This window comes from Lonchura striata, chromosome 1 (genome assembly GCF_050655825.1).
Source record: "Lonchura striata isolate lonStrDom1 chromosome 1, ASM5065582v1, whole genome shotgun sequence".
Classification (NCBI taxonomy): Eukaryota; Metazoa; Chordata; class Aves; order Passeriformes; family Estrildidae; genus Lonchura; species Lonchura striata.
This window is the reverse complement of record NC_140703.1, coordinates 31815399-31829310: the sequence shown is the minus strand read 5'-3', so window position 1 is coordinate 31829310 and position 13912 is coordinate 31815399. Positions and strand designations below refer to the sequence as shown.

General features: G+C 40.2%; 1 protein-coding gene across 19 annotated transcripts in view; it reads right to left on the bottom strand.

Moving 5' to 3' along the window:
* The window catches only part of LOC110480865 (rap1 GTPase-activating protein 1), a 43823-nt gene that overhangs the window by 25815 nt on the left and 4096 nt on the right, over window positions 1–13912 (bottom strand). For all 19 annotated transcript variants that reach the window (XR_014958535.1, XR_014958539.1, XR_014958537.1 and 16 more), the window contains exons 2-6: window positions 9507–9600; window positions 9055–9090; window positions 3796–3843; window positions 2649–2687; window positions 2340–2531 (exon numbers count right to left, since the gene is read on the bottom strand). Coding sequence is in view for 14 of the 19 variants with exons in the window: in XM_085592317.1 (XP_085448443.1) it covers window positions 2340–2531; window positions 2649–2687; window positions 3796–3843; window positions 9055–9090; window positions 9507–9600 (409 nt within the window). In the remaining 5 variants the exon portion in view is untranslated. The remainder of the gene's footprint in view (window positions 1–2339; window positions 2532–2648; window positions 2688–3795; window positions 3844–9054; window positions 9091–9506; window positions 9601–13912) is intronic.

The following is a 13912-nucleotide window of genomic DNA, read 5'->3' as shown; positions in this document are numbered from 1 at the left end:
ACAGTTTGCCTAAGAAGTTATAAAGCTACTAAGACATCTGCTATCTGCAGCAACTTTAACCAGCATGAAGAAAGGACAGCATAATGGAGAAATACATGATCACATATGAATGCATAGCAAGAAAGCTTCTCCCGCAGCACTGAGAGTTTCCTGTGCTTGAGAAACTGGACCCTAAGTTTATGTGACTGGCAGTTACAATGTATACCTTCATTAGATCCCTCCCTGCTTCAGGCTACTTCTCTTCATTACAGCCTTGAAAAACAACATAGACATGAATAATTCCCACAGTATAAGACATAAGGTTTTACAGCCTTCTTCCTAAAGCCTAAATAAATCTTAATGTGTAATTGTCATATAAAATACAGATCATGAGGCAAGGAAAAGGAACTGAGCTATGGCTTAAATGTTCTAGCACTTTTTTTGGAGGTTGCTTTATAGAGTCTGCTGTAAGATGTTCTGTAAAAAGTATCACAGAATTGTTTGAATTTAAGCAATCTACATACATACATCCACAACACAGACATGCACATTAAGGTTGTAGTACCACACAATACTTTGATCTCCTGTCTTCCTTAGAGGATATTCCCTAAACCACTGGCTATGCCTCTCCCACCATATGATGCTTTCAGACTCTTCAGCTAAGAACTGTTTGCTGTTATTCAAAGCATGAAAGAGACCTTTCCTGACATTGCTGAAATAACTTTCCCATGTTAACAACAAGAAAAAGATCCAACACAGCATCAAAATCACTGCTAATTTTGCACTGAAGAAATACTCTTCTAGTGAGTTGGAAAAGCTCTGAGCTCTCTCCTTAACTAAGCCTTTACACCGTGGGGAAAGTTTTCTAGCCATGGCTGGAGCTTTCTGTGACACAAGAGTCCTGTTCATCTTGTTCTTTTCTAGCACTGGCTTGCTCAAAAACTTGCATGTTTAACTCAACATGGACACACATTCACATCAGTTAAGACAAAGAATAAAACACCGGACACCAGAAAAGGAAGAATATAGGAGAAAGCTTTTCTGTTGTACTGAGGCCCTAATGGTTGGACACTTTGCAAATGCAAAGCTCCACAATAGAGGAAGTCCTGGATCTCACTTGGAAGGAACAATGACGGCATGAGCAGGAGTATGGACAAGATGAGCCCCAGAGGTCCCTTCCAACCTCAACTGTTTTGTGATATCAGGCCAGCAGTGAATCCAACAACTGGACTGGAAAAATCATATCCAAATTCGCCTCTTGTCCTCTCTGGCTCTGGAAGCCTTCAAGCACAACCCTAAATTTACCATGACAGAAAAATAATTACAGTTGGCATACTGAAAGCTTCCAGAAGGTTGCAAGATAAATGTCTATTAACAGATTGCACAGCAAATCTGTTAGTCTTGAGGGGAAGCCCCCAGGAAGGCTTATTTTTTTTCCCTAATTATTTATAAATCATATTAATATAATTCTCCAGTGTTGTGGAACAAGATTCACTACAAAAGATCACTCTGACAAGCATAACTACTGCAGCACAGGTCCCCAGCACTGTGCAAAGCACCACCTAATCCCAGGTTTGAACTTGTTCAGTAGTTGCTGAGGGAGATCACTGAATAAGATGCAGTGTGAGCATACTTGTCAAGCTTTCTTATCTCCTTATGCCATGAACCAAATCTCAGAAAAGATCATGAGTTTTTCTCACTAGTTCATTATGGCTAATACCATCCTGAGATTCAGTCTGGTAATAAGCCAATTCCCTAAATAGGCCCACCCAGATGTACCTTCATGGCTGGCCAGCAAACATTCACTTTATGAGGCCTAGCTCTGTTTCCTTATGCATCAAACTGGAATTTTTAAATTCATGGAACATTTAAGACCAAACTTATTAAAATCAACAGCTATAAAACACATGGCCCAGTTTCAACATATACATTCTGTAATGACCAAACAGTGAGGGAAACGGAATGTTCTGCTTCCTGCTCAGGAGCTTGCACTGCCAGTGCTGAAGTCCCCTCTAAAAATAATGCCATTTCCACTATTACTATTACACTTTTGTCCACTTGTTATCCCAAGGTTGGTATCTGTATAAGAGACTCAAAAGACCTTCTTAAATAAATAAAAGCACTTTGTGTGCAAATCTTTCTATTAATGGACGATGCATGTTTCACAAGGGGACACAACCAATTGAAAAGACTACAGACCATATCTTAGTATGTACCTCATTTACATCAGTCCAAGGCATCATAAGGAACTGAAATGCAGCAGCATTTTCTGGTGGACTTCAAAAAAACCAGAAAAAGCCTGAGAGACATTTCAACCTTGTGGATGAGTGGGCAAAGAAGGCTCTGAAGGTTACCCTTACCTTTCCCAGAAAATGTTTGCGGTACAGCTTGGCTGTAGGGTCACTTTCCAGTTTCACTTTACCACTCCAGGAAAAGGGTACATCAGACAGAGTTGGACTCAAGCTGGAGAGGTTGTGGCTGGTCCCTTCAATCCAGTAGCCCCCAAACTGGGGTAGGATAATGAGAGGATATGGCCACCCTTTCTGTAATACCTATTCAGAAGGACAGAAAGCATTAAAGCTGACAGGTCTGTAAGCTGGAATGCTAATAAGCTGAAAAACCAATGAAGTCCAAGGACATACAGAGAGGAGAGAGCAGTACTAACTCACCTCATGGATGCTAGGATAAGGAATATACTCCTCTTCTGTCTGAAATCAGAAGAGACCATTAGCAAAAATGTGACATCTTTTAAAGGATTATGCTCTCATGACTGTGCAAGCTGCATCCTCAGCTTCTGGTCTGCCCTAGGTCATCCTTAGAGTTTTACTTCAGGACTTAAGGTTAGACTCCACTTCCAAGGTCTCAGCATTATAATAAAGAACTCTGAGAACAATAAACTTCAGAGTCAGATTCTACCCACTCTCCTCCTCCTCCTAATTACAGGGAATGTAGGCATGGAAAATGAGGAAGTAGCGAAACTATAGGCAAACTTGATGTGTTTAGGAGAGGCAGCCTCTCTCTTTTCCTTCTGCAGAGTGCTAGACAGCTGCTGTCCTGCTGACAGGGATGACAGTAGGAATGGGGAAAAAAGTGCTGTTATTTACAGTGAGATTGAGGCTGTGTCATCTCCATGGCTGTTCTGTGGCATGCATCTGAGCAATGCCGAGGTGTGACTCAGAGAACAGAAGCAGCATCTGAGCCAGTTTATGCCAGTTGGATGCCCCCTCCATCACCACAAAGAGCACTGACTATCTCTGTCAGAATAAAGCTGTGTCAATTCTTGATGTGGCATTTTTATAGGTCATCCCAAGATAAAAGTCAAGGTCAGGTTTAATTTTAAGGTTAGTAGGCCTGAGCTGAGACTGAAGAAGTGGAATTTAATCCTCAATTTGAGTATTTAAAGATAGGAATCTGTTCTTACTGCCTTAATATTGGCAAAACAGATCAACTTTCTAGTAGCATCTCTGTGAGTCATCAAGCAGACTACTGAAATAAATACTATGTGGTTTCATAAATATTATTACAGCTCTTAAATTGAATAAATTTAAGAAATCACTTAGTCAAAACTAACTTTTAACAACAATAAACTCTTATTGGAGCCACTTAAATTAGAAAATTCTATTTTAGCTACATAGTTTCACCCCATTTTGCAGCAACTAGGGAAAAAAAAAAGAAAATAAAAAAGGCAAGTTAATAAGTGTTTTTGGGATGTTTGCAGACTCCCTGTTCATTCCAGTATGAAAGTACACTGCAGGCCAGGTCAGTAATTATCTGCCATTCTCAGAAATTTAGGAGGCAACAACAACTTGGCCTCACCTTGAGAGGAGCTGGAAGGGAACATCTCTGTTCATCCAGACGACTCCCCTGGAAATATAAAGTCACAGACAGTGAATCCTGTATTTCGGTATGTCTTTTTCACTTACCCTCTGTGTTCTTCTCCATATCCTCAATATGCATATTTTGTCCCTCTATAAAATCTTCCATTTTAAGAAACTTTTGAAGATAAAAATAAAAGGAACAGTGAAGCTAGAACATAGCTAGTCCCTTAATATGTCATGAAAACTGAAAAGCTACCCCAAGTTTATACCTCTTAAAAAGCAGACAAATGGCAGATATTAAAAACAACCTCCCAAACTGATTATCTTACTTGATTCACTAATCTCTTCTAGCTACCTTCCTTCCTATCCTAAACAATAAAAAGAAAAAACGGAATGACTACGAGGTGGGTTGAAATAACAGGGCAAAAGGCTACTGGCTGCCTAGTTTCCTCTTGAATCAGGAGCTGGCATTAGGACTTTAATCTCCTCCTTAAGGCTATTCCATCCTCTGCCTCCTCACCACGGCAAAGTAGCTCACTTCCACCCCACCTCTGCAGCAGAAGCACAAGAGAATAGGACAATTTTAGTGAGGAGGGCCCCAACACAGACTGAGCAGAGGCCCAGAGCAGCAGATGCAAGGGTCAACAGGCCATACTCCAAGTGGGCATTACAGACAGAAGAGTAAGAAGCAGAATTTGCATCATCAGATAGGAAGGTGAGCACCAGTTTTTTTAAACATCCTCTTACACACAGTACATGAGTATTCAACTACTGTCACCTAAATCTTGTAACTTTCATGCTGGAAGATAGTGCTGAGACTACATTTTTATATACCATCGGTGACTAGCATGGCTAATCAGGGATTCTGGATAGGATAAGCAGCTCTTAACTTTGTTGTAAAAATAAGCAGGATTGGATTTGTAACAGCCATGCCTATGCACATATTCTACAGTGGAACAAGTCTGTCAACTAGATTCTGGTAGAAATAGGTAAATCTCAAAGGAGGTCTACAGTGGAGACTTAGGAGGCTCAGGAACAAGAGTTTTAGACAATACTCCAGCTGTACAGGGTACAAAAACTGCTAGCATACTACCACTAACACTGAGCAACAGCAACCTTACTACTGAGGATTAATAATAATCAGGATGCTCTTTGCGGGAGCAACAAAAGAAAAAAAATGAAAGAAAAAAACCCCAAAACTCTAATTCACATAAAAACAAGGTTTTAGGAAAATGAAAGTTTATTTAAAAACCTAAGAAGGAGCCATAAAAAAACCTTAACCTTCATGAAATCATGAGGAGCCAGACCTTGAGTACATAACAAATGTTTAACACCTTTAAAATACTCTAAGAAACATCATAAGTAAAACAGTATGGCCACACTCCAGGGTAAGGGAGACTAGTAGTAGATGCATGAGGTCATTCTTCAGAAGTCTGAAGTTGAGTTCAATCACAAAAAGTAGCAGTAACAACAAATTTTAATTGGTTAAATACAGAAACGCAGTAAAGCGAGCGAGGAACAATGAGCAGATAACAAAAAACCAAATTACTTTCCTTAGCTCTACTAGGAGAAAGATGCTTTACATGTTATCTACAGGGTGATACAAGATCAAACTACAAAAGCTGAGCCTCAAGACAGTTACACACTCTACCCAAAGAAATTATTTTCCTTTTGTATTTTCAGCAATGGAGACTAAACAAATACCAACCTGAAAACATTCTTCATAGGAAAACTTCAGAATATAAATTCTGAATTGTGATGTCAGTACACAACATTGACAAAATGAATAACCAATTACCAGGATGTGGTGAGTTGTGAAATTAAGGTTGACAAGTGATCTTTATCTTTTGCAGAAGTAGTTAGTAACTGTTTTGCATTTAGGGAAGTTGTAAAGCTGAAAAAGTTGAGTTTGTGGAATGTAAGTGCTAAAAAGTGTTTTGTTGATGTGGTCTCCAGTTTCAGTTGTCAACCTACTGAGTTGAGACTCACAAGGAAGACCAGGTTGTGAAATCCAGGGATTTGGAAAAGAGACAGAAAGTCCTGTCACTACCAGAAAGTCCTGTGCACTGTCAAAACAGGACTGATGCAGGATGGACACATAGGTACAAAGCAGCCACAGACTTCCACATCAAACTGTGGGAAGTGCTAGGACAGAAATGGAGATTGGGAAACTGCAATCTTCTAATATTTCTCTCTCCTTCCTTGGTATTTTTGGCAGATCTGATAACTGCAAGAATTTTCCAGTTTCGAAGGAGATCCTGGTAGAAGACCAGTATCTCAGCAAGCCTGAGGGAAAACTTTCTGGGCTGCTGTAAAGGAGCTCTGTGTCAGAGCCCCTGCAGAGAGCAAAGGAATGTACCAGCACATTCCATGACTCTGCACTCTTAAGGAAACTCCTGGTAGCCTGGAAGCAGAAGACATGTTTAAATCTACCAAATTCTCCTCTAGAGTGAAGCTTAAGGTAAGAATAATGCAACCCTGGGTTGTACAGTCTAAGGTTTATTTTAAAGGGTAACCAGGATCTGAAGAAATATGCAGTCTAAGTTATTGCAGCATCAAAGCATGGGCAGAACAACTGCTTGATGATCACTGTCATTCCTCAAAAGGGAGAGGAATAAACTGCAGCAGTCTCAGCCACCCCTTGAGACATCCTTCTGGCTTGATCTGGTTTGGCTTGCAGCACAGCCAGTTCCTCTGAATAGCTTACAGGAAGCTGGGAATCTCATATCAGACTGGAAATCTCATATTGCCAAGGTCTTGCACAGGGGAAACACCTGGCCTGAGCAGGATGAAAGAATGAATGACAGAGAAAAAGGTGTCCAGACCCAGAGTCAGGGTCCAACATGGCATAACAATGCTATAATACACATATTTTATGGGGAAAGAGCAGTGCCTTGAGGGGACTAGCTCAAAACAGACAACTTGAATACAAAAGGGGACACAGGGAAAAAAAGCATGAAAGTACTTGTGAGAAAATAAAATTGAATATGCAGAAATTGTAAGAATGCAGAATAGAGGGAGTGAAAAAAAGCAGTGAAGTGAAGAGGGACTGGCTATGATGAAGACCTGAAATATCTGAGCTTATTGGATAAAATAAAATTCCCTTGTTTTTCAATTGCCTGCACTGCAAAGCAAAGCAATCTAGGAACAACATGCTACTAAGTGTCCTTAACAGAGTATATACTGTGACTTCACTAGATCTGTAAGCAGAGAAAGATATGGACAGTAGCCCACTTATTTCCAATAAATTATTAATAAAATTGAAGAGAAAAACAAAAAGAAAATTAGAAAGAAAAAAAAAAAAGGTAAACTTCTTTCCCAGATCTTGGGATTTGTTTCAATGTAAAGAGGGAGTACAACTTTACCTGTTAATTTATCACACAGATTGTGAAATGGCTATCCTAATTTTCAGTCTAACAATTATATTCCAATCCAATTGTTAAAGTACTCAATAATCAATTTTATCCTGAGGCTTTTTTGTTGTTATTTTACAGAAGTAATGTTCAAGTCTCCTGCTTTAGTTTTCACTCACTTTGATTGCTAACAAAAATCCCAGATTTCATTTTCAAGAATGACTCAACAAATCTAAAGGATAGTCACAGTCAAATGGAAGGAAAGGGAAAGCAAAAACAAACATAAGAGAATAAAAAATTAGTCAAAATCTAAAAAAGTATCATAAAAAGTATTAGAGAAATTTTTTTTTTCCCTCTTGGAAAACTTAACTTTCAAAAAAAATCTGTTAAACAGCAGTTATTGATTCTCCTAGTACATGTCAGGTGACAAAACAAGCTTAAATAGAAACAAAAAATGGTATAAAGTCTTGATAATGGGCAGCTAAGAAAACACCATAGATGCAAAATTAGGCAGTCTGCATGCCTTGGAAATTCCCATCAGCTCCCTGATATTTCTCTAACTAAAGAGGTGCAAATCCAGTCAGACTTTACATATGGTAAACTGGGAGCTAAGAAACACTGACAATCTTAAGCACCAGTCTTCCACTGCGGACACCTGGTAATGACTCTTTCTTATCCATATTTCAAAAGGCCTGGGAAGGACTATCACAACCTTTGAACATGTGCATGAATTAAAGCAGCACTGCTTGCTCAAGCTTACTTTCCTGCAGTTAAATGAGCCTGGCACACTTACAGAGCTTGCTACTCTAAAGCACTGAGAACACATCCCAAACATAGTTTGGATGTCAAAATAGTGGTTGCAAGGTCTATGTCTGTCTGCATATGAATACATGGCAGATACACCTTCAGCCCCTCTCCCCCACTCCTCCTCTCCAGTCTGCCAAAAAGTACTTCAGCCTCACAACTCGGCATTTTCCTGCTACCTTCCACCTCCTCACCTTTGTAGTCTCACTAAATTTTGTCAGTTTCCCCATATTCATAATTTGATCACCCAAATTCCACAAAGTAAGTTAAATGGTTTTGATAAGTTTAATTCCAGCACATAATAAAAGGCAGGAGTTACGTGATATGTGTTGTGGTTATATGTTATGTTATGTTATATAATGTTATGTTATGTTATGTTATGTTATGTTATATGTTATGTTATGTCAAGGTTAACCACATCACTTTAAAGAAGACGCACCACTCAGAAAATACTGGTAACCTGCAAGGATGCTCTGAGAATACACAGTCTGAAAAATCTGAAGACTTCATTGTTAGATATTTAACACATATATTACATTTTCTTTATCTGATATAGTGAAAGGGGAAAAACTTCAACTCTGCCCTGTTTAAAGTTTATAACATAATATATGCAACTAAATGCATGTATTTCTGTGTAAGAATTAAGACAGAGTCCTTCTTTCTTGCACAACTTTAAGACAGGACCTACAGTAGTTATTTATTAAATTGTCTGACCTTGCTAAATGCAGTTAGGTTAACACCCAATGAATCATCTATCATTATATCTGCTACCCAGCAGAACAGAGTTGCCTGAAGAAGATGCCAGAGATAACTTATTGCAACTTTGATTTTCACTCAGAATCACATTTCTGCAAAGAACAGACAGAATTATAATAACCTGTGTCTATTGCTTCCATCATGCTGACTGGAAAAATGAACACAGAAAACTGCTTTTGAAATCCCATTGAAGAGTAAGAAATTGAGCATAGAAGATCTAAACATTCTGTAAGCCCACAATAAATGACATTGTGAGTGAAGCAATAGGACAAATAGTAGCTGATTATTTGTTTGCTACAAAAAATTAAGAGATCTCAAAGGTTGATAGAATTACTTCTTCTTACCTGCATTTTTTCAATCATCTCAAACAAGTCCGCAGTCTGTGAAAAGGAAAAGACAACAGAGGAAAATAATTTGACATTTGCAGAAGCTAACATTATCTTCTGTGGTTACCCAGACATTGAAGGAGCCAACAGATGCGTCTGTATTTTGGCAAAGAAACTACTTGTTTGCCATGCACAAAACAACTGGCCAAATTGTCTTCTACTTGTGTTGCAAAAGCTTGACCTGAAACCTGGTCAGTCAGGTATCAGGAATTTTCCTCTTTCAATGGGTCAGATTGACTTGAGGTAGAATGGCAAAAGAACTGGTCAAATTAGCAAATTTAGGATTCTCACAGAAGGAGGCAACTATAGCTGTAAGACATACATGCACACAAGCTTGATTTCAGACAATTCTTATGCATATATAACTCAAAGCATACACCAGCCCTGAGCCAAACATGGACTGCTTTTACCTTGTTGGGGACAGCAGGAGTGAGGACACATGGAAAGCCTTCAGTGGAAGAGTCTATAACATCACTAAAACCCTGCACCGCCTCCTCAGACCTCCTGCAACAGACAGAGGCAGAAAAAAAAAAAAAAAGAAATAAAAAATTAACTCTGAAGAGAATTCAAGATGTCAGTGCTTGCCTGCAGTGCCTCCTTTGCCCTCTGCATACTATTCCTCTCCTCAGGCCATTTCTTGCCTATAAGGAAGCTGTCATTACCTTTGAGAATCCCTGAAGTTGTTGAACTTACCACTTGCCACTTTCAAACATTCTGGATGTAACAGCAAAAATTTTCTGGCTTCTGACTGCTCTGTCTGCTCACATGCAATATTTTCCTCACAACTGTCATGGAAGTGCTGAATAATTTTTCCTTGCCAAGCTCCTCTTCCATCATGGATTTGGAACAGAATTAAGACATGTCTTGTGAGAAGCTTTGAGAATCAGATCTCAAAACAGAACCATATCAAAAAGGATGAAAGTAGTCCTGAACCACCACTGAAATCAGCACCAAAAGGACAGCCCCAGCTGCCACAGCCTGGGTATTAATCTCAAAGACAGGAGCATAACAGAGATGGCACTAGAACAGAACCGATAACACCCTGCAGAGATACAGGCAGTTTTGTGTTACCACTGCTGGTACAGCCAGCATGGAGATTAGGTGAGCTTTTCTCTGCACATCTGCTATAGAAAATATATTATTACTATGGTCCCTGCTGGAGCAGCAGTGTGTACAAACAGCAGCAGGACTTTATTTGATTTCATAGAAGAGAAAATAAAAAGCAACACAAACACTACACTGTAGTTTAGAAGACATATTTAGCATTGTCCACAGCACTACAGACAGTCTCACTGCCAGCTGCACCTCTCCACTTTTACTATCTAAACATTCCACACCTCTCACAGTTTTTACGAGCAGTCAGAACTGGGGTTAAGTCATGGTGAAGGCCACATAGGTAGGGCTGGGAACTAAGCAAAAGTTTACAGGAGACAGGACTCACCCACTTTGTAAGGAAATCATGAATATGATTGTTAGGTGGTCACAGAATCATAGAAGGGTTTGGGTTGGAAATGACCTTAAAGATCATCTAGTCCCAACCCCTCAGCCAGATGTCACCTACTACATCAAATTGCTCAGGGCCCCATCCAACCTGGCCTTGAACATTTCCAGGGGTGGGCCATCCACAGCTTCTCTGGGCAACCTGTTCCAGTGCCTCTGAGCAAGGAATTTCTTCCTAACATGTAATATAAATCTATTCTTTGGTAGTTTAAAACTGTTTCCCATCAACCTGTTACTACCTGCCCTGTAAAAAATCACTCTCCCTTTCTAATAAGGCCCTTCTAAGTACTACATGTTTTTCTCTATGCTGAACAACCTCAGCTGTCTCAGCCTGTATTTGTAGGAGAGGAGCTGCAGCCCTCAGAACATCTTTGTGGCCTCCTCTAGACCTACTCTATCAGGTTCACATCTCTCTTGTGCTGGGGACCCCAGAGCTGGATGCAGTGCTCCACATGCAGTCTCACAAGAGCAGAGTAGAGAGGGAAAATCACCTCTCTCAACCTGCTGGCCACTCCTCTTGTGATGCAGCCCAGGGTATGTTTGGCTTTCTGGGCTGTAGTGCACACTGCAGGCTCATGTCCAGCTTTTCCTCTACCAGAACCCCCAATTTCTTCTCCCCAAGGCTGCTCTCAATGAGCTCATCTCCCAGTCTGTGCCCATGTCTGGGATTGCCCCAAACCAGCTGCAGCACATTGCACTTGGACTTGTTGAACTTCACAAGATTCTCACAGGACCACCACTTGTCAGGCTTGTCCAGGTCTCTCTGGATGATCCCTTCTGTTTTGTCAACCACACCCCTCATCTCTGTGTCATCTGCAAACGTGCTGAGGGTGCACTCAGCCCCACAAGGCATATAATAATCCTAAAAGGCAGTAAAGAATTGCTGTCCTGTAGCTATTAGATGCATGACTGCTGCTGCTTCCATGCAGACCCTTGCTTTGAAAGCAGTGGCTACATTCCCTCTCACATATTTCTGCAATCTTGAAACTACTCTGTCACAAGCTCCAAGAATCCTAATGCTCACCAGTTCTCTGAGAATTGACAATTCATTTTAGTGGCTCAATGGTATAATGTAACTTGCATATAGGCTCATCTACACAAAATAGCACATCCCACAATTTTCTCCTGAGATTCAAATGAGAAAAATCTGTATAATGCATCTAGAAATTAATGCCATAACATGTCTGGGAGGGAAGACGTAGGAGTTAGTCTTGACAACCTCAAATAAATATTGAAATAGTTTGATGGCAAATGTATTTTAAATTAATATTAATACTATACTAATACATGCTTTATTTATCATCTTATTCATTTACTTGAAGAATGTTTGGGACGAGCAAAATTTATGTCCAAGGCAGTACATGAAACATTTTCCCTGTCTCTTAAAAATCTGAAGTTTCTGTTCAGTAAACCTTAAAAAGGCACAAGTTTAATTTGATACATTCTCATTTTCAGAAAGAAGTGTAACAATAGAACCTTTTGTGCAACTGGATGTCCTGGAGCCTTGATGCATGCTAGTGGTTTTTTTGGAATGCCACTGAGGTGAATGCTGAATCATTCAGAGGAGTTAAATACACACCTGCATCATGGAAATCTGGTAGCTCCTACATGATCAGTGTGGCCAATCCTGCCCCTGTTCTCTCACCATAAATTCATCTCAACACTCTGGACTGACTGGAAAACTTTGGGCGAAACTGTTCTTTACCACTGAATTCTAGCACAGTTCTATTGCCCAAATGAGTCCAGCAGATGCCAAAATGACCAGTCTTACTGTAGATTCAGAGATGTTCACAATTCTGTAATTATCCTAAATTAGGAATACTCCATGGGCCTTTGGAAATCCAAGAGAATGCCTTGGATTTTACATTATCTTTTATAAAATATCACAAAAATTTGGGGCTATTATAATGATCTCTTTAAAGTCCACATTCAATTTCTGGAACTTTGAACTTCTGGAATGAAAAGCACTAGACTGTATTATAACAAGGAAACATACTTCTTTTCAAATTGGAACTTCAAACTCTTTGACCACAGAAAAGAAGAACATCATCCTTCTGAAAAAGGAAAGCAATTCTGAAGATTGGGAGAGGAATATTTATGTGCAAATGTACACTTGCTGAAGCTTTATTCCTAGGAAATGACAATAAGGGGAAGCATAGGGCCTAGAAAATGCTGAAGGCTAAACCAGGATTTTACTAGTGATTGTAACCAGTGCATTAATTTCAAACAATCAAACTAAATGTAGGTAGTGCTGATCCACTGATAAATTCCGGTGTCAATTCTGAAATTGAACAAGAACCTTTGAAGCTCTCTAAGCCACTACAACTCTGCTCATGCCTTGCATTCCTGCCTTGCAGCATCCTCTGCTATTTCAGTCATAGGATCTCTCTACCCAGTTTTCAAAATCATTGCTATCTGCTCTAGCTGAGCCAGTTCAAAACCAAGTCAATGCAAGTATTTGCTCTAAGAAAAACACAAACTGGACAGAATTTCATACACCCTTTCATAAGTATTCCAGAGCAAATGGGGATTTGATGCACTCTAAAAGGTAAGTGCCCCAAATCCTCAGATAACTGTTTTCCTGAAAGTTCACAGGGAAGCAGGTGTATAGCTGTTGTAAATACTTATGCTAATCTGGAAGCCTTCCACTAGGAGAAACACCACAGCATGATTTGCAGCTATCTATGGAACAACAGTCAGTATAACAACTGGTGTCCCAGCCTGATAAGAGTTTCTTGCAGGAAGACACCAATATGTTTTTTAAATCCCTCACTAGAAGGGACAGGCAATTTAGAAGAACTAAAGGTGATGTGAGACAAGAACAGGCCTGAAATGCACATAAGGAAAACTGGGCAGCCACTTCTCTTGAACAACAGCTTCTGCTGTTTCAGTCCCTTGTTTCTGCCTTGGAGAGAGGCATTTGCTTTACCACATACAATCGTTAGCTATTTGGTGGAGACAGCTGAAAACATGACATGAATGGCCCTACTCTCAGAACACCTGTACAGCTTTGAAATTTGCTTACACATGGATTCCTGGAGCTGAAGAGAAGGAATTACTGAAGCTAGAGAAAGGAAGCTATCACTACAGATGAGAGGCAGTTTGTTCTCAGCTGGTCACAAACTTTCTGCCCAGAGACTCTGACTTCCAGAAAGGAGCGTCTCTCCCACCCGCGCTCCCCTCTGGCTGCTGGGCAGCGCCCTTGGAGGCCACGGCTCCCACTCGTGGGCAGCCCGTGCTCAGGACTTCGTGCACCCACAAAGCGGTGGCCAGGGCACCGGGAGGGCCCGGAGAACCCCGCCAGCTCTCCTTGCGG